The following is a 20,282-nucleotide window of genomic DNA, read 5'->3' as shown; positions in this document are numbered from 1 at the left end:
TCTGAGGATCCAATGGGAGTTAGGAGCCTGCGTGCCTCTGGGATTCTAAGCTGCAGGGTCCTCAGTCCCGTGAGAATTAGGCGCCTCAGTCATTTCGATGCTTTGGAAAATTGTATCCCAGATCTGCGAAGCGAATGAAGCTGGTTCGAAAACGAGGCGGCGAGAGAAACCGATTTGAAGCCGATCGTCCCTCTGCCGGGGCAGTAGCAGATGTCCGGCCCGTTCTCGGTCGCTTTCGCATCGGAGTTCATGCTGGCACTTTGCTTATTGCGAGTTGTTTATCTGCCTCGTAGACGCCAGGCCTGGACCAGAGGTGGCCAAAGCAGGGAGGCCGAACCCCCGGCAGGAATCCCAGCGCAGCCACCAATGCCCCCCGCGACGGCGGAGAGCAAACGCCCCTGCCTGCTTGCGAGAGCTCCCTCGGCAGAGACCTGGCAGCGCCGCGGCGGCGTCTCGAGACTGGACGGCAGCGGCAGGCTGGGAGAACGAGCCTGGCGGGCCGGGTGCCCCCACGCTCCCTGGTGACGCCCCGGGGGAAGCGGGGTCACGTCCCCTAGCCCTGCTCCAGCCAAGGCAGGGGCTGGCTTTGAGGCGCCCGATACGCGCCTTACTCGGAAGGTGCCCCCCCCCCCCCGCGGCTCCGCCACGGCGCCACCCTCCAGGCGGGGGCAGGCTACGGTCACGCCCAGGTGCGTGAGCGGCTTCGCCAGGTACCGGGCCAGACCGTGGCCGTGTAGCCCATGAGCCGGTGGCTCGACGGGCCTGTGGGTGACCCTGCTTGCGGTGGGCGTGTCCAAGGACCAACCCTGTGGGGGGGGGGTCCCCCTGCTGGAGGGGCTGGGCCCTGCTCTTTGTGTCGGGGGGGGGGCTGTCCCTGCTGGAGGGGCTGGGCCCTGCTCTGTGTGTGTGAGGGGGGGGTCCCTGCTGGAGGGGCTGGGCCCTGCTCTGTGTGTGTGTGGGGGTCCTGCTGGAGGGGCTGGGCCCTGCTCTGTGTGTGTGTGTGGGGTTGGAGGGCTGGGCCCTGCTCTGTGTGTGTGTGGGGTTCCCTGCTGGAGGGCTGGGCCCTGCTCTGTGGGTGTGTGTGGGGTTCCTGCTGGAGGGGCTGGGCCCTGCTCTGTGTGTGTGTGGGGTCCCTGCTGGAGGGCTGGGCCCTGCTCTGTGTGTGTGTGGGGTTCCCTGCTGGAGGGGCTGGGCCCTGCTCTGTGGGTGTGTATGTGGGGGGTCCCTGCTGGAGGGGCCGGGCCCTGCTCTGTGTGTGTGTGTGGGGGGGGGGGGGGGTTGGAGGGGGTGGGTCCTGCGCTGTGTGTGGGGGGGGGGTCCCTGCTGGAGGGGCTGGGCCCTGCTCTGTGGGTGTGTGTGGGGGGGGTTGGAGGGCTGGGCCCTGCTCTGTGTGTGTGTGTGGGGGTTGGAGGGCTGGGCCCTGCTCTGTGTGTGTGTGGGGGGGTCCCTGCTGGAGGGGCTGGGCCCTGCCCTGTGTGTGTGGAGGGGTCCCTGCTGGAGGGGCTGGGCCCTGCTCTGTGTGTGTGTGTGTGGGGGTCCCTGCTGGAGGGGCTGGGCCCTGCTCTGTGTGTGTGAGGGGGGGGTCCCTGCTGGAGGGGCTGGGCCCTGCTCTGTGTGTGTGTGTGGGGGGGTCCCTGCTGGAGGGGCTGGGCCCTGCTCTGTGTGTGTGTGGGGGGGGGTCCCTGCTGGAGGGGCTGGGCCCTGCTCTGTGTGTGTGTGGGGGGGGTCCCTGCTGGAGGGGCCGGGCCCTGCTCTCTGTGTGTGTTACCCTGGTTTCCCACAGACCCAAGCAGTGATCTCCTCCCCTCTCCCTTTTACTACCCCTCCCCCAGAAAAAAACCTGCCAACCCCCCCTTGTTCCATGGAGATTAAAGGGCCTGTTCTCAGAGCCGCACGTCTGGTGACTTATTCGCCCCCCCCGGAGGCCCCCCCCTTCCCCACGATCCCCTCAAGTGTGCGTCAAAGGACTCCTGGGTTCTCCCCCCAGCTCTGGGAGGGGAGTAGGGGCTGGTGGTTAGAGCAGGGGTGCTGGGAGCCAGGACTCCTGGGTTCTCTCCCTGGCTCTGGGAGGGAAGTAGGGGCTGGTGGTTAGAGCAGGGGGTGCTGGGAGCCAGGACTCCTGGGTTCTCTCCCCGGCTCTGGGAGGGGAGTGGGACAGAGCAGGTTGGGGGGGCAGGACTGCTGGGGTCTACCCAGGGGATTCCCTTGCTAAGCAGGCCGGGGGCGGTTGGGGCTCGGATGGGAGACCCTGGGGGCCGCTGAGGGCGCTGGCGATGGGGGGCAGGTTCGCGGGCTGCAGGGAGGAACTGACACAGATGTGGAGATGTTGCAATGGGGCCTTACCCCATCCCTGCCCCTCCCAGGAAGTCACCCGGGAACAAGAGGCCCCATGTGGGGGGGGGTCAGGGCTAGAGCCGGAGCAAACCCTGCGAGGGAGCAGGCGACGCGGAGCAGGTGAGGGGGGCGCTCGGGATGGGGGGGTCATTTCCCCCGCGACAGCCTGGAGTGTCTGGGCACCCGAGAGTCTGGCCCCACGTCCCTCTGTCCGGCCGTCCGGCCGTCCCCTCACACACGGCTCTGTGGGGCTGGCCCGGACACCCGCCCTCTCCCTGGCCTCCGCCCCATAGCACAGGGGTAGTGGGGGTCGGGTTTCCTCCTCGTCCCCCTGTCCCACCCGCTCCCTCACGGAGACACCCCCACGGGACCCCTGAATGGCAGGTCCCAGCCCCCCAGAGCACCCCCTTTGGGAACCTCAACCTGTCCCGCCCCACGCGCCCCACCGCATCCACCCCCCCTCCCCCTACCCCCCCATCCCACCCCTCCCCATGTGCCCCACCACATCCACCCACCCCTCCTCCAGCCCTCCCAACACCCCCATCCCTCCCCACACGCCCCACCGCATCCACCCACCCCTCCCCTACACCCCATCCCACCCTCCAGCCCTCCGCACCCCCATCCCACCCCTCCTCCAGCCCTCCCCACACCCCCATCCACCCACTCCTCCCTACCCCATCCCACCCCTCCTCCAGCCCTCCCACACCCCATCCACCCACCCCCTCACACACACCCCATCCCATCCCTCCCTACATGCCCCATCCCATCCTGTCCCACCCCATCCACCTCTCCCACACACCCCACCCCATCCCTCCCACATGCCTCACCCCATCCCTTCCTTCCTCCCCACCCCCATCCAACCCACTCCACCCCATTCCTCCACCTTCCCCACACCCCACCCCATCCCATCCCCATACGCACACCCCACCCCATTCCTCCACCTCCCACACCCCATCCTATCCCATCCTCCACCCCACACCCCCACCCCATCCCTCCTCCCTCCTCCCCACCCCCATCCCATCCCTCTCCACACACCCCATCCATCCATCCACCCTCCCCCCACGCCCCACCCCATCGACCTCCCCCCACCCCCATTCCCCCCTCCGCACCCCCCACCCCATCCCTCCCCCCACGCCCTGCCCCATCCCTCCCTCCGTCCCCCACACTCCCATCACCCAGCTGTGGAGCTGCCTGAGACCCTGCCCAGGGCTCTGGCTCAGCCCTGCTGCTCTGGGCTGCGGTTGCCTCTGACTCATTTCCACCCCCAGGTGCTTCCCGGATCCCAGCGCTGCCCCCCCCCCCCGCGATGGCGTCTCCCCGGATCCTCAGCACCGTCCTGGCCCTGCTCAGCCTCCTGCTGCTCCTGGCCGCCCTGGGCTCCGACCACTGGCTGGTGGCCAGCAGCCCCCTCGGGTCCCTCCATGAGGGGCTGTGGAAGACCTGCCTCAATTCAGTGTGTGAGCAAATTTCTTCTGCATCAGGTGAGGGCAGCCCGGCTCCCCCAGGGATCCCACCGCTGCCACCAGCCAGCACCATGGGGCAGCTCTGTGCCTGGCTGTGGGAGGGGAGTGGGGGCCAGTGGTTAGAGCGGGGGGGGGCTGGGTGTCAGGACTCCTGGGGTCTCTAACCCGTTCAGTGCAGTGTTGTTTATTTAACCCCGTCCTTTGCTACAGTCTCGTTAAAGGTCACCAGGGCTTTCACCCTGCTGGGCGCGATCGCTGGGTGTCTCTCCTCCGTCGCGCTCCTCGCCTCGTTCCTGCGCTCCCACCTCGGCTCCTTAGCTCTGACCCTGCTCTCCTTCCTGGGCAGCTTCAGCGCAGGTACGTCCCCCCTCCCCCCCTCCCCCGGGAACTCATCTCCCCCCCCGCCCCCGCCCCCGCCAGCCGAGGGGAACCGAGCGCCAGCCTCCCCCTCCCCGAATCCTGCCCTGGGCTCTGCGGCTCCCCCTGGTGCTGGGACTGAGCGTGGGCCGCGCTGAGGGGTGTCCGTGCTGTTCCCTCTCCCCAGGGCTCTGTGCCATGATCGCGCTGCTCGTGTACACAGGGGAGTTCGCTGGGGACGTGATTGTCCCATCACACCAAGTCACCTTCGGCTGGTCCTTCGGCCTCGGCTGGGCCTCCTTCCCCGTCTTCCTCATCACTGGTGAGTGCAACAGCGGGGCGTGTCGAAAGGCAGCTGCCTCTGGGGTGGGGCGCGGGGGCTGGTTATACAGGGACCCTTCGCCCCGTGCTGAGATGCAGCCACCTCTGGGGTGGGGTGCGGGGGCTGGTTATACAGGGACCCTTCATCCGGTGCTGAGATGCAGCCACCTCTGGGGTGGGGCGTGGGGGCTGGTTATACAGGGACCCTTCACCCGGCGCTGAGATGCAGCCAGCTCTGGGGTGGGGCGTGGGGGCTGGTTATACAGGGACCCTTCGTCCGGCGCTGAGATGCAGCCACCTCTGGGGTGGGGCGTGGGGGCTGGTTATACAGGGACCCTTCACCCGGCGCTGAGATGCAGCCAGCGCTGGGGTGGGGCGTGGGGGCTGGTTATACAGGGACCCTTCGTCCGGCGCTGAGATGCAGCCACCTCTGGGGTGGGGTGCGGGGGCTGGTTATACAGGGACCCTTCGCCCGGCGCTGAGATGCAGCCACCTCTGGGGTGGGGCGCGGGGGCTGGTTATACAGGGACCCTTCACCCGGTGCTGAGATGCAGCCAGCTCTGGGGTGGGGCGCGGGGGCTGGTTATACAGCGACCCTTTGCCAGGCGCTGAGATGCAGCCACCTCTGGGGTGGGGTGCGGGGGCTGGTTATACAGGGACCCTTTGCCAGGTGCTGAGATGCAGCCACCTCTGGGGTGGGGTGCGGGGGCTGGTTATACAGGGACCCCTCGCCCGGCGCTGAGATGCAGCCACCTCTGGGGTGGGGGCTGGTTATACAGGGACCCCTCGCCCCGTGCTGAGATGCAGCCACCTCTGGGGTGGGGGGTGGGAGCTGGTTATACAGGGACCCTTCGCCCGGCGCTGAGATGCAGCCACCTCTGGGGTGGGGCGCCACGTACCAGTAGATGACGCTCCCATTGCTGCTCTGAGCCCATTTCTCTTCTCTCCCCCAGGTGTGGTGACGATGGTCGCCCACCAATCCTCCTAGAGCCGTGTGGGGCCTGTGCTGGCCCCGGGGCTGGGGCCGGGAGCCGTGCGGGCCGGACGGAGCCTGCAGCATCCTGGGACCGAACAGGGGGCAGAGAGTGTGTGTGTCCATCTGGCCGTCCCTGCTGGACCCCCCAGCAATGAGCCCCAACCCTCCCCACCCCCTTGTTCCATGGAGATTAGAGATCCTGTCCTCAAAGATGCTTCTCTGGTGATTTATTCCCCCCCCCCCCGACTCCCCTCACAGGACTCCGGGGTTCCCTCCCCGGCTGTAGGAGGGGAGTGGGGTCTGGGGCTTAGAGCAGGGGGGGCTGGGAGCCAGGACTGCTGCTGGGCAGGGACTGGGACACGGGGCCTTTCCCTCTAGGGGGCGCCAGCTCCCATCCAGCTAGTGTCAGCGGGGCGGGGGGGGGGGTGAATCCGGCTGGCTCGGGGTGAGCAATGGCCTCGCCCGGCCTAGTTACCCTAATTACCCCCAGAGCTGTGCAGCCCCCCGATAAGCCGCCTGGGACGAAGTGGGGGATTTTCTTGGGTTTGCCAGGGGGTTGCATGCAGCGGGGGTGGGACTCAGTGTCCCCGGCTGTTACGGGTTTAACGAGGGGAGGGGAGAGGGAGCGTGTTGGTACAAAGGGCCAGAGAGGGAACTCGGGACCCGGCCGATGGCCTGGAGAACGGAGATCCCAGCGCCTGGTGACTGGGGGCCCAGCTCGGGAGTCACAGCCGGTCTGGCCAGTGGGGGACAATGGGCTGCGGGGAGAGGACCCCGGTGACCTGAGCAGCCGGCTCCAGCCAGAGGGGCCGGAGGACAGAAGAGGGGAGAGGGGGCCCAGGCCACCCTGGTTCCCTGGAGAGAAGCCAGTGGACAGAGGTGGGTTGGGGCCGGGGGTATCGGCTGCCCAGCTGGGAGCAGGGGGGCTCTGGGCTGGAGAGGGGGAGCAGGCAGAGCCCCCCTGGCTGCAGGGGGACTGGGACGTGCTGGGCTGAGGGAGGCCAGGGCTGAGGCTGGAGAATTTCCTCTGCTGGGTTCAACTCTCAATAAACCTCCTGTGTTACACTGGCTGAGAGTCGCTCCGGGCTGGAGAGCAGGGGCATTATTCCCTCTGGGGGTGGAGGCCCGGGGGGTCCAGAGCGAGGGGACTCCCTGAGGGGGCCCATGGCAGAGACAGACGTGCTGAGGCTCAGAGAGGGGCGGCTCCGGGAGGTGGAGGGGCCGGACCCCGGGAGAGATCGGACCCCCAGGAAGGGCTGTCACACTGAAGGGGGGTCCCCCCCAGGGACTGTACGGGGCCAAGGGTGGGCCCGACGGGGGAGTCTGTGACAAGCTTCACAGCCGGAGCCAGCTAGATGGGAGGGTGTGGGATGGCTGGAGCGGGGTGTGGCGGGAGGGTGTGTGTATGGGTAAGGAGGGATGGGCTGGGGCGTGTGGGGAGGGTGGAGAGGGGGATGGGATGGGCGGGGAGGGCTGGAGGGATGGGATATGGGGAGGGAAGGGGTGGGGCACAGGCCAGACTCCCCCCTCCCCCCAGCACTGCTGCCTCTCAGCCTCTGCCCCACCCCCCCTCCCCCCTCCACCTTATTTATTGCTCTGTTTGCGTCTGTGTCTTTTTGTTATTTTTAAAGTAATGAGCCTGTCGTCATAGTTACTGAATTGGACCCAGGAGTCCTGGCTCCCAGCTCCCACTCCCCTCCCAGAGCCAGGGACAGAACCCAGGAGTCCTGGCTCCCAGCCCCCCTTCTAACCACGACACTTCAGAGGTGGCTGCATCTCACCCCGGGCGAGCCCCATGGCATTGCTGTGCGGCTGTTCCCCAGCTGTCCCACCCCAGAGGTGGCTGCATCACAGCACCAGGCATTGTTTATCGTGAGCCTCTTCCCAGTGCTTTGGTACCCTGGGCCTGGGCCGTGAGTGTCCAGCCACAGCTGAGCAGCTCGACGAGCGAGGGGAACCGAGGCAACATAAAACTCCTCAGCCCTGGAGGAGCTGGGAATGGCTTTTATTTAGCTGCAGCAGTGAAAGGGTTAACACAGGCCGGGCGTAACTCTGTCTGGAGCAGTAGCTGCCTCACAGGTGTATTAGCAGAGTGGGGTGGGTGGGAGGGGGACGCAGCCCAGGCACAGCCAGAGACAGGCCCTGCCCCAGCTGAGATCAGGGCCCCGTCGTGCCAGGTGCTGCCCACACACAGCGAGAGACCATCTCCAACAAGCTCACGGCGTAAGTAGCCAAATGCAGTGATATACGCCCCGTGTTACAGCTGAGAAACTGAGGCACGGGGCGGGGGGCAGGGACTTGCCCAGGGTCACACAGGCATTCCGTAGCAGAGCTGGGAATAGGACCCAGGTGTCCGGCGACCCAGGCTAGCACCTTAGCCACAAGGCAGGCCGGCTATCCCACCGCTGCCACCAGTCTCTCTCCAGCTCGAGCCCTGCAGTGACCCCCGTCCCCCTCCCTGGCCTTAGACATTGGCGTAGATGTTTTCCTCTGTGAATTGATCCCCGTCACCTCTCCCCAGGTAGCATCTTCCTCCTCCTCCTCCTCTCCCTTTCTTCTCAAGGGCTCTCCCTCCCCCGGTGACGTCCTGTGTGGGGAGAGACTGGGTTAGCTGGGAAGAGTGGCCGCCATGCCCAGGGGAAAGGATGAGTGGAGACGCCAGTGGGGATATCCCAGCAGAGGGGGATTCTGGGAGTGAGGGAGGGGATCCCAGAGCCCGTGTGGGGGGTGGGGGAGGGATCTCATCAGAGTGGGGGTTGGGGTAGGTACCGGGGGGATCTGGCATAACCCGCTGGAGAGCTGGGAACCCACCTGTCTGCGGGAAGGCACCGAAGACACTGGCTGCTCGTAGGCGTGACAGACCTGCCCGTCTCTGGTCCCTTGGCACCGTCCGGCCCTGGCGGGGACCCTGCCCCCCTGCCTGGGGTGAAACCATCATCAACATCCCACCCCTAGGCCCATCTAGCCTGGTGCCCCATCTCCTCCCTGCTGCCATGATCAGACTCATGGGTCCATCTATCCCGATATCCACCCCCGCCCCCGCCACCGCCATCCCAGAGCTGCATGTCGGGGGAGCCCAGGGCTGGGCTAGCAGGGGCTGCGGGTCAGGAGTGAGGGGCACCAGCAGAACTGGGGGGGACGAACCCACGGCTGGCACAGCAGGGGGCTGTGGGTCGGGATTGAGGGCAGCAAGTGGAATTTCACACTTGCAATGAGCGATAGCTGATGTTGGGGAGCCATTTCCCCCCCCATTCGAGGCTACGGTTCCCACTGGATCCTTCTCCCGTCCCGCCTGAGTCTTACCTTCCCTTCCTGACTCTCCAGGCCACTGCAGCCCCGGCACCAACCAGCACGAGGCTCCCACCAACCGCCGAGGCCACCACGAGTATCAGGGGGAAGCCGGCTGCAAACCAACAGCTGGTGTGAGCGGTGGGATCGGCTGGGCGGTGATGGGCCCTACAGGGCTTGTAATGAACTGGTGGGTCCGGCGTAGGGGGAGGGTCCCCGAGCGGGGGAGGGGCCGAGGGCTGGCCTAGCCATGGGGACTGAGCCCCCTTCCCCACCTCTCCAGGGAGGCACAGAGGTGAAAGGGGGCAGGTGGGGACTGTGTGACTTATACGTGAGTTGCCACCTGTCTAAGGGGCTGGCACATAGCGCCGTATTTCCTCACATATACATCTCTGCCTGAAGACGAACAGGCCACTGCTGTTAGCTAATGGGAAAACTGGATCCCCTGCCCAGCCCCCACCGGTCCCCGGTACCTGCGGGCACCACGGGCAGCGCGGCCTGGCTCTGCCCGTGGGCGTTGGTGGCAGCGCAGGACACGTTGGCCAGGGCCCAGGCCGGGCCCCGCAGCTCCCCGCTCACGGCCGGGCCCTGCGCCCACGAGGTCGCTCGCAGCTCGGGGCCCTCGAAGTCCCCGGGGAGGGTGCGGTTGGGCAGGCGCCACTCGAGGCGAGGCGGGGGGTTCCCCTCGGCCACGCAGTGACACGTGGCGGCTCCCCCGGGCCCGCGGCCCTGCACCGTGCAGTTCCCCCACGGCAGCAGCTTCGGCGGGTCTGCAACGGGACACGGGATGTGTGGGGGGACTTGCCTCCTGGGACCCCAGTGCTCTCCTATCGAACCCAGGAGTCCTGGCTCTCGGCCCAGCCCTGCCACTGGCCCCCACACCCCTCCCAGAGCCAGGGATAGAACCCAGGAGTCCAGGCTGCCAGCCCCCGCCCCTCTAATCACTACACCCCACTCCTCCACCGGCGCTGGATGGGGTCACTCACCGCGGACGTGGAGCCGGACGGCTCTGCGGGTGAAGACCCCGACCACGGCGGGGTACGCGACGGTGCAGACGAGCTCTTTGCCATCATCCCCCGGGGCCGGCGTGAAGCTGAGCTCAGAGCTGTAGGAGACGCTGCCGTTCGCCAGGGCGACCGAGATGTTCCTGGCTATGTAGTCGAACCCCCCTGTCCAGGTGATTTGGGGAGGGGTCCCTGAGCAGGTCCCCGGAGCCTGGCAGGTCACATTCACCAGCTGTCCGGACAGCAGCACCTCGGGGACCCCCAGCACCGGCTGCTCCGTCAGCTCTAAGCAGGCGACACCATTAAACTTCAACTCAGTGGGGAACTACTGGGGTTAATCCCTGGAACTCCCTGCCACTGGATATTAGTGAGACTAACCTGCGAGTCTCCCCGCCCCTGGGTATTAGTGGGGCTAACCCGCGGGACTCCCCGCCCCTGGGTATTAGTGGGGCTAACCCGCGGGACTCCCTGCCACTGGGTATTAGTGGGGCTAACCCGCGGGACTCCCTGCCACTGGGTATTAGTGGGGCTAACCCGCGGGACTCCCTGCCACTGGGTATAAGCAGAGTTAATCCTGCTGAGCTTTCCAGGGCCCCCAGCCTCACCTGTCACATCCACCAGCGGCTGGGTCACCACGTAGCTGTATTTAAAGTCTCCCTTCACAAAGCGGAAGAGGTAGCGGTCCCTGTCTCCGGCTCTCACGTCGCTGATGTGCAGGGAGCAGTCGTCCGGGGCGTCCCCCACCAGGCGGATCCGGCCCCCAGGCACCCGCAGGGCCCTGCCAGGGTCCGTGGTGGCCACGGCCAGGCCGGTGTCCCTGTCGTCGTCCTTGAACCAGTATTTGTAGGGGGCCCCGGAGGACTCGAAATTGGCTGTGAAATGACAGGGGAGCAGGACGCAGAGACCCTGCTGGGCCGTGACGCGGGACGGGACCTGGATCCGATAGACGGGTTCCTGGCAGAGCCCACCTGCAGGAGAAACAGACCAGCTCAGACGGTGCCCCTCGGTCCCCACCCGCAGCCCCACAATCCACCCTGCCCCCCCAGCTCTGCTGGTGTCCCCCAATCCCAACCCACAGCCCCCCTAGATCCACCCCTGCCCCCACACAGAGCTCTGCTGGTGCCCCTTGGTCCTGACCCACAGCCCCCCTAGATCCACCCCCCCCACACACACAGAGCCCCTCAGTCCTTCCGTGGGGTGAGAGAATAAAAAGACACCAACAAGGGTGCAGAGATTAAATATGGGAGGCTTGAGGGGAGTGGAGTCTAATGGTTAGAGCTGGGGAGGGGGGGCTGAGAGCCAGGACTCCTGGGTTCTCTCCTGGGTCTAAGAGGGGAGTATGGGGGCTAGTGGTTAGAGCCAGGGGGGCGTGTTTCCAAGTGACTGACTGGGGCCAGCTCTGATAACGAGACTCAATTTCTCGGGTGGGTCAATATTTGCCCTTATTAGCAGTACCGGGTTTATAATGGCGCCAAGCCGGGACCCTGGCCCGGCCAGCTCTGACTGGGCTGCAGCCGAAAGCAGGGCCAGCTCTTCTCCCCCGCCCCACCGCCGCCTCTGTCCCGCCCCCACCAGCAGCCAAGCTCCCACCTCCTCCACCAGCGCTTCCCTTGCCGCCAAACAGCTGTTTGCCAGCGCTCCAGGAGGAGGCAGAGAAGAGGCAGGGGGTGGGGGGCTTGGGGTGGGGGATGGAGCAAAGGCAGGATCCCTGCACTCCCCCTACCCATACCCCCCCCCCCACTGTGAGACGCTCAGGGCAGGGGGTTGGGAGCACCCATGACACCAGCCCACACCCCCTGCCCTGACTCCTGCACCCCCCCCACCCTGAGCACCAAACGGGAGCTCCTGCACCCCCGCCCCCCATCCCCATCCCCATCCCCATCCACACCCCTCACACCAAACAGGACCTGCCCCAGGTCAGCGCGTCTGTAGAGGTGCAGACTCACCCCTGCGGCGCCTCCTGCTGGTCTGTTCCAGGAATTAGCTCATTCCAGCCCAGAGCGCCCCCTGCAGGCCGGTGATCTGCCTGTCCTCTTGGCCCATGTCCCTCCCTGGACCCCGGTGCCCTTTTAACAGGGGTGCTGCCCCCTGGCAGTGCCCCACCAATCTGGGTCTCCCCTCCCTGGGGAACCCCCAGCCCACTAGCCCCACTTGGCCTCAGTATCAGGCTACTGCCCAGTCTCCCTCTAGCCCCACGCCCTGGGGCAGGCTGCAGTATCAGCCACTCATCACTGGCAAGGAGGGTTTGGACCTGCTGCCTTGGCCTCCCCCTGGGCTGCCCTCTGCAACCCCCAGTACCTGTTAGCCCAATGCTAGGCCGCAGCCTGGGGCTTTCCAGGCTGGAGCTCCCCAGCTCCTCTGCCTTCCCCCAGCCCTGCTTCACTGTGTCCAGCTCCCTGCAGCCAGGCCCATCTCCCTCTACAGGCAGAGGGAGGCTGTCTGGGCTCCTGGCTCCCAGCCTTTTTATCCAGCCCAGCTGGGGCCTGATCGGGGCCTGGCCCAGCTGTGGCTGCTTCCCCAATCAGCCCAGCTTTCAGAGCCGCAGCCTCCTCCAGGGCTGCTTTTTAACCCCCTCGGGGCAGGAGCAGGGAACCACCGTGCTACAGCTTCACACCCCAAGCCGGCTGCACGATCTGCAGCCGGTCCGTTTCCGACCCGCGCCAAGGAAACAACTCTACGCGCTCGTGCTCCATACCGTTCACTTCCTCACCCTCGTGTCCCGCCCCGACACCAAGTGGCGGGACCTCTTGCCACCTGTGGAGGGTGGGGAGCCCCGGTGGGCCAGCCTGTACTCCACCCTGGTCCCGAGGCCCGCCGGGGATATCAGCTGGCGGCTCCTTCACGGGGCCGTGAGCACGGGCGTGTACTTGGCGCGGTTCACCCCTGTCCCAGACACCTGCCCCTTCTGCGGCGTGAGGGAGACCCTGGCGCATGTTTACCTAGAGTGCGCCAGGTTGCAGCCCCTATACCGGCTCCTCACTAATATCCTCTTGCGTTTCTGGTTGCACTTTTCCCCCCACCTCCTTATCCACGCACTCCCTATCCGTGGCCCCACAAAGTCGCGGGACCTCCTGGTCAACCTCCTCCTCGCCCTGGCTAAAAAGGCCATCCACGCGACCAGGGAGAGGAGGTTGGCCGACGGAGACTCCTGCGACTGTGGGGCTTGTTTCCGGTCCCTTGTCCGCTCACGTCTCCGGGCGGAGTTCCTCTGGGCGGCGTCCGCTGGCTCCCTTGACGCCTTCGAGGAGCAGTGGGCGCTGTCCGGGGTTCTCTGCTCGGTGTCCCCATCAGGCTCCCTCCTTCTGACCCTTTGACCTCACTCCTGCCCCTGTTCTTTTATTAGTTGTCCCCCGCACTTAGTGGGTTTCCGTGGCCCTGTGGATCCTCCCCTTAGGCTGGGGGGGGGATCCGTTAGCATGGGGCGGGCTTCCGCCCGCCCCCTCTCCCGGATAACCCAATAGTACAGCTTCACACCCCAAGCCGGCTGCACGATCTGCAGCCGGTCCGTTTCCAAACCGCGCCAAGGAAACAACTCTACGCGCTCGTGCTCCACACCCTTCACTTCCTCACCCTCGTGTCCCGCCCCGACACCCAGTGGCGGGACCTCTTGCCACCTGTGGAGGGTGTGGAGCCCCGGTGGGCCAGCCTGTACTCCACCCTGGTCCCGAGGCCCGCCGGGGATATCAGCTGGCGGCTCCTTCACGGGGCCGTGAGCACGGGCGTGTACTTGGCGCGGTTCACCCCTGTCCCGGACACCTGCCCCTTCTGCGGCGTGAGGGAGACCCTGGCGCACGTTTACCTAGAGTGCGCCAGGTTGCAGCCCCTATACCGGCTCCTCACCGACATTCTGTTACGTTTCTGGCTGCACTTTTCCCCTCACCTCCTTATCCACGCACTCCCTATCCGTGGCCCCACGAAGTCGCGGGACCTCCTGGTCAACCTCCTCCTCGCCCTGGCTAAAAAGGCCATCCACGCGACCAGGGAGAGGAGGTTGGCCGACGGAGACTCCTGCGACTGTGGGGCTTGTTTCCGATCCCTCGTCCGCTCACGTCTCCGGGCGGAGTTCCTCTGGGCGGCGTCCGCTGGCTCCCTTGACGCCTTCGAGGAGCAGTGGGCGCTGTCCGGGGTTCTCTGCTCGGTGTCACCGTCAGGCTCCCTCCTTATGACCCTTTGACCTCACTCCTGTCCCTGTTCTTTTATTAGTTGTCCCCCGCAATTAGTGGGTTTCTGAGGCCCTGTGGTACCTCCCCTTAGGATGGGGGGGGATCCGTTAGCATGGGGCGGGCTTCCGTCCGCCCCGTTTCCCGGAAACCCAATAGATACAGCTTCACACCCCAACCGCCTGCCCCAGCCCTGAGTCCCCTTCTGCACCCCAACTCCCTCCCAGACCCTGCACCCCAACCCCCAGCCTGCTCCTGCACCCCAACTCCCTCCCTGACCCTGCACCCCAGCCCTGAGCCCCCTTCTGCACCCCAACTCCCTCCCAGACCCTGCACCCCAACCCCCAGCCTGCTCCTGCACCCCAACTCCCTCCCTGACCCTGCACCCCCAGCCCTGAGCCCCCTTCTGCACCCCAACTCCCTCCCAGACCCTGCACCCCAAGATTTTTTACTTTATTTATATAAAACGCTCGTCTCCAAAGCGCTTGGCACTAGTTCGCTAACAGTGTCTGGAAAGATCGTTCAGTGTCGGCCGAGACCCCCGCGATTTTCACGTGGTCTGTGGGGGAATAAGTTGGCCGACAAAACGAACCAATCGCACTCGATTTTCATTGACTTGGTCTGTGCTGTTACTCATAGGAGTAGGATGAAGAAAGAAAGAATGAAAAGTCGGGGTGGGGGGGAGAGAAGAGAGAAGGGGCAGTTTCTTGGCTGGTCCCAAGGGGGGCCCCCAAAATGAATCTGAGCACAGGGCCCCACTAACCCTAAATCCACCACTAGGCTGAGCCCTCCCCCACAGCTCCCCATGCCACAGCCAGGGGCTGACCCCCCCCCCCCCCCCGAGATCCGCATGCCACTGCCAGGATGTGTGGCTGACCCCTCCCCAAACTGCTGCCAGGGGCTAGGTCTGGCCCTACCCCGCCCCCCAGCTCCATTCTGACTGGGGCTGTGACTGACCCCCAAGCCCTGCTGCCTGACCCCTTGTGTCACCCCCCCACACACACACACGTTCCTCCGCACCCCGCTAGGGTGGCGCACCGGACTTCTCTGGTAAATGGGCACTTGTTCATTGGCTCTTGTCAGCTGGCCAGAGCACAGGGGATTGATGCCCGTTTTTGTCAAAAAAGTCAGGCTGGCCGGGACAGAGCTTACAAAGGGACCCGTCCCGGCCGAACGGGGACGTCTGGTCACCCCATCGCCAGGCACGTGGGTCCTGAGGGAGTTCGGCCTGGGCTGACTGATTGCGCCACTCCCGAGAGGCTGGAGTGATGCCCGGCCCTGGCACTGGACCGGCCCCGGCCGCGCTGCCAGCTCAGCCTGGCAGACGCCGTCGCCTTCCAGCAGGGCCGGTGAGTGGCCGGGGGCAGGGTGTGAGGGAGTGGGTCTCTGGAGGTGTGGGGGCAGGGGGGCTGCTGGGCAGTGGGGGTCACTTGGGGGGCAGTGGGGGAGGTCTGTGTGTTGGATGCTGGGCAGTGGGGTCTGAGTGGGGTGGGGAGGTCTGTGTGTTGGATGCTGGGCAGTGGGGGTCTGAGTGGGGTGGGGAGGTCTGTGTGTTGGATGCTGGGCAGTGGGGGTCTCTTGGGGGAGGTCTGTGTGTTGGGGTGCTGGCCGTGGCGGGGTCTGAGTGGGGAGGTCTGTGTGTTGGATGCTGGGCAGTGGGGAGTCTCTGGGGGTGGGGTCTGTGTGTTGGATGCTGGGCAGTGGGGTCTCTGGGGGTGGGAGGGTCTGTGTGTTAGATGCTGGGCAGTGCGGGTCTCTGGGGGTGGGGGTCTGTGTGTTGGATGCTGGGCAGTGGGGGTCTCTGGGGGTGGGGTCTGTGTGTTGGATGCTGGGCAGTGGGGGTCTCTGGGGGGGTGGGGTCTGTGTGTTGGATGCTGGGCAGTGGGGGTCTCTGGGGGTGGGGGTCTGTGTGTTGGATGCTGGGCAGTGGGGGTCTCTGGGGTGGGGGTCTGTGTGTTGGATGCTGGGCAGTGGGGTCTGAGTGGGGTGTAGTTGTGGTGGGGGCGGTGGGAAGTGCATTGGGCAGTTGTGGGTTGGCTCGGGGGTGGGGGGGGTTTGCTGGCCGCGGGGGGTGCAGGCCGCTGTGCGTTTGTGGTGGAGGGTCTGTGGGGGGTGGCTGCTGGGCAGAGGGAGTCGGGGGCTCTGTGGCCCGGCCTGGGCCCCCCCCCCGAGGGGCAGGGGCAGGCTGGTAGCACAGGGCCGGAGGGGCCAGGGTGCGTCCGGCGACAGCCGGTTTCTATGCAGGGCCCTGCACTGGGCTGGGTGGAGCGGGGCCGCCCCCCATGCTCTGCCCCATTGCCCCAGGCCGGCCCCTCATCTGGGGACTGCCCCCCCCCCGCGCCAGGCTCCTTTGCCCCTATGGGGGCTCACGAATATGTTCAGCGCCGGGCCCATAAGAGGTTGATCTGGGCTGTTTATTAGCCGGTGACAGAGGAAGCGTCTTTGGGCCGGGAGCCAAGGGCTCGTGGGAGGGGAATTTTACTAACCAGACCCCCTCTTCCTGCACATCTCATTCTCCCCCCAGCTCTGCCGGTGCCCCTCACTCCCGACCCGCAGCCCCCCGCCAGACCAGCCCACAGCTCTGCCAGAGCCCCTTTAATTCCCCAAACCACAATTTATTTGTCCAGTATCTGGGATCTCCCTCCCCCACAAGGGGGGTGAACCCTCCCTGAAATCCCCCCTCACCTCCCAGGGTTGAAACCAACCAAGGGGAGGAACAGGCCAGGAACCAAGACGGCACCAACCCGCCAGCTGCAGGCTCAAGTGGTTTATCGACGTCCGAACAGCCCGAAGCACAAACCAAGCTCCCTACTGAAGAAACCGCAACCTAAGGGCTGGTCTGGACGTGTGTCGCTCAAACGTTTCCCGTTCAGTGACCTCGCAGGGGGAGCCCCTGGGGCACCTCCTGCCACAAAGCTGACGCGGAAGGAAAGCGTCTCCCTGCTCCAGCGGGGAACAGTGGAGGCGCTTGGTCTGCCAGGCCCATCAGCAAAGCCAGGGCTGGCGAAGCCAGTGAAAGGGCTGCAGAGCACCAAGCCTCTGCTCTGCAGGAAGCCTCCTGAGCCGCCACGCACACGGCCAGATTGAGAAGCACTTAATGCTGGAGCCCCAGCGCAGTGCGTGTCACACCAGACTTTCCAGCTACGCACACCCCAAGCTGAGGCCAGTGTGAAGCGCATTGTCACTGGCTAACCCTGAATGTGGACGCTGGATTTGAAAGACTCAGGAGCTGGAAAAGTGAAGAACTCTCTCACCGCACTCACACAACGAGCACGTGGCTGATAAATGCACCGTGCAAATGGGTGTCAGGTACTAAGTCACTGCGGACGTTCTCCAGACGTCCGTGGGAGGCCAGTAGGTGCATTTTTAGATGTTCAGGTCACAGGCGACACATCCGCTGCATCTGTGACAACCCACATCTCAGAAGAGTTAAATGGTTGTAAATCAGACCCCAAAGAGATGCTGCTTGTGCGTTTGATGGAGCTGCAAACTTCTCTGCAAGATCTGGTGGAGCACAAGCTTTGCTCGGGGAAACGTATAACCCTAATCTCTCCTATACACACTGCAGAGGCTGTTTTAAGTCCAGGATCTGGACAGATAATGAAGCAAATAATTAAGTAATCACTTTGCAAACACCTGGAAGACAATAGGGTGATAAGTAAGAGCCATCATGGATTTGTCAAGAACAAATCATGCCACCCCAGCGTGACGGCTTCTCTGACAGGGTAACACGCCTTGTGGGTAGCGGTAGGGGGGAAGTGGTAGATGTGGTACATCTTGACTTTAAAAAAGCTTTTGATACCATCTCCCATGACCTTCTCATAAACAAACTAGGCAAATACAACCTAAGTGGGTGCAGAACTGGCTGGAAAACCGTTCCCAGAGAGTCGTTATCAGTTGTTCACAGTGGGGTCCCACAGGGATCGGTTCTGGGTCCAGTTCTGTTCAATATCTTCATCAGTGATTTAGATCACGGCATAGAGAGGACACTTATAAAGTTTGCAGACAATACCAAGCTGGGAGGGTTGCAAGTGCTTTGGAGGATAGGATTAAAGTTCAGAATGATCTGGACAAAGTGGAGAAATGGTCTGAAGTCAATAGGATGAAATTCAATAAGGACAAATGCAAAGTCCTCCACTTAGGAGGAAACAATGAGTTGCACACACACGGAGTGGGACATGACTGCCTAGGAAGGAGCCCTGCGGAAAGGGAGCTGGGGTCATAGTGGATCACAAGCTGAATATGAGGGATCAGTACAACATTGTTGCAAAAAAGTAAATGCCGTTCTGGGCTGTATTAGCCGGAGTGTTGTGAGCAAGACAGAAGCAGTGATTCTTCCGCTCTGCTCCGCGCTGATTAGGCCTCAGCTGGAGGGTTGTGTCCAGTTCTGGGCACCGCAGTTCAGGAAGGATGGGGACAAATTGGAGAAAGTCCAGAGAAGAGCAACAAAAATGAATAAAGGTCCAGAAACAGGTCATAGATCCTGAGGAAAATTGGGTTTGTTCAGTCTGGGAAAGAGACGCCTGAGAGGGGACATGGGAACAGTTCTCAAGGACATAAAACATTGTACAAGGAGGAATAGAGGTAAATTGTTCTCGTTAACCTCTGAGGACAGGACAAGAAGCAATGGGCTTAAATTGCAGCAAGGGAGATTTAGGTTGGACATTAGGAAAAACTTCCTAACTGTCAGGGTGGTGAAGCACTGGAATAAATTGCCCAGGGAGGTGGTGGAATCTCCATCATGGGGGATTTTTAAGAGCAGGTTGGACAAACACCTGTCAGGGAAGGTCTAGACAATACTTAGTCCTGCCATGAGTGCAGGGGACTGGGCTAGACCTCGCGAGGTCCCTTCCGGCCCTACAATGCTGGAATCTGTTCAAGCTGCAGAATCCTGAAAAGACGTTTAAAAAGCCGTAAATTCAATGTCTTCTTTCTACTCTTTTTCTCAGCAAGAGTCCAAAAAGCCTGAACGTCTTGGAGAAAACAGAAGATGCTCCAGGACTGAAGTTCAAATTAGTCCAAGCTGGGAAAACCTCGTTCCTCACCGACCAGACCGCTGTGTGCTGGGAGGAGTCGCCTTCTGCCCGGCCGGGAGCGGGGAGGGAGGACCCTGCCGTGAAGGCCTGGCAGAACCGGGCACAGGAGCAGGCACCCAAGGGGACCTGGCGGCATTCGACACGTCCAAAATTACAGCCAGAAGCCAAGAAGGCTGGAGCTGTCGTGCTTCACGGAAGGCTTGAGGAGCCAGCGCTGATGCGGGTGATGGTTTTACAGCCTGAGTTAGAGCTAATAAAATGGCCACAACATGTTTCTCCGTTGTTACTAAGGTGCCATACAACCCCCCCTGCACCCTCACGGGCTCACCCCTCAGCCCTCACCCCCTGTGACTTCAACTCCCCCCCATTTCAATTCCTGGGGAAATACGGCTTTGAAATCACATTCTCCCAACAGCTCTGCCGGTGCCCCTCACTCCCGACCTGCAGCCCCCACTAGCCCAGCCCTGGCCTCCCCATTTCCCCCGCTCTGCCGGTGCCCCTCACTCCCGACCTGCAGCCCCTGCCAGCCCAGCCCTGGGCTCCCCCCAATTCCTCCAGCTCTGCCGGTGCCCCTCACTCCCGACCTGCAGCCCCCGCTAGCCCAGCCCTGGGCTCCCCATCCCCCCAGCTCTGCCAGTGCCCCTCACTCCCAACCTGCAGCCCCCACTAGTCCAGCCCTGGGCTCCCCACCCACTCTGCTAAAGCCCCTTTATTTCCCCAAACCATAATTTATTTGACCAGTATCAACTCTTACAGCACGAGGCATCTGGAACCCAGGACTCCTGGGTTCTATCCGCTGCTCTGGGAGGGGAGTGGGGTCTAGTGGGTTAGAGGAGGGGGGCTGGGAGCCAGGACTCCTGGGTTCTATCCCCTGCTCTGGGAGGGGAGTGGGGTCTAGTGGGTTAGAGGAGGGGGGCTGGGAGCCAGGACTCCTGGGTTCTCTCCCCCGCTCTGGGGGATTCCTGCCAGCCCAGCTGTCTCTGCTGTTGTTCTCTTACCCTGGCAGAGCAGTGCGAGGATGATTTCAATGCAGAGCTTGGTGGAAGGGGGCATCTGGCTGGCTCCTGGCACCCACATTCTCCCGCTTCGCGGCTCCGGGGGGCAGCCAGCGCCTGGACTGACGGGCTCTGTGATTTGCTGCTCTTAGTGGGTCCCAGATCGGTGCCTGGGGAGGTGCAGGTGGGAAGGAGGGTGGGGAAATGACTGCGCAGAGCAGGGGAGTGGGGTCTAGTGGTTAGAGCGGGCGGAGCTGGGACTCACACACAGGGTCTGTCTGTACTTACCCAGCGCCCGGGTGATTTTGCACCAGCCCAGCGCTGAGCAGGCACCGAACCGACGACACT

The 20,282-nt window shown here is 63.9% G+C and overlaps 2 protein-coding genes across 2 annotated transcripts; one reads left to right on the top strand and one right to left on the bottom strand.

The window, feature by feature from the left end:
* The first annotated feature begins 2,358 nt into the window (after nucleotides 1-2,358).
* Nucleotides 2,359-5,649, top strand: LOC120390352 (protein NKG7-like). Its single transcript, XM_039512953.1, has 5 exons — nucleotides 2,359-2,454; nucleotides 3,603-3,815; nucleotides 4,008-4,154; nucleotides 4,342-4,476; nucleotides 5,429-5,649. Exons 2-5 carry the CDS (start codon nucleotides 3,641-3,643, stop codon nucleotides 5,461-5,463), a joined length of 492 nt encoding a protein of 163 aa, XP_039368887.1. The 5' UTR covers nucleotides 2,359-2,454; nucleotides 3,603-3,640; the 3' UTR covers nucleotides 5,464-5,649.
* Nucleotides 5,650-7,334: 1,685 nt separating this feature from the next.
* LOC120390351 (sialic acid-binding Ig-like lectin 13) lies at nucleotides 7,335-20,069 on the bottom strand. The gene is made up of 7 exons (XM_039512952.1): nucleotides 19,938-20,069; nucleotides 10,349-10,711; nucleotides 9,726-10,028; nucleotides 9,213-9,509; nucleotides 8,755-8,854; nucleotides 8,263-8,371; nucleotides 7,335-8,038 (listed from the first exon to the last, which is right to left on the bottom strand). Exons 1-7 carry the CDS (start codon nucleotides 20,014-20,016, stop codon nucleotides 7,916-7,918), a joined length of 1,374 nt encoding a protein of 457 aa, XP_039368886.1. The 5' UTR covers nucleotides 20,017-20,069; the 3' UTR covers nucleotides 7,335-7,915.
* Nucleotides 20,070-20,282: the final 213 nt, after the last annotated feature.

Source organism: Mauremys reevesii, linkage group 24, assembly GCF_016161935.1.
Source record: "Mauremys reevesii isolate NIE-2019 linkage group 24, ASM1616193v1, whole genome shotgun sequence".
Classification (NCBI taxonomy): domain Eukaryota; kingdom Metazoa; phylum Chordata; order Testudines; family Geoemydidae; genus Mauremys; species Mauremys reevesii.
The sequence above is the reverse complement of the archived record's forward strand: the minus strand, read 5'-3'. Positions and strand labels throughout refer to the sequence as shown.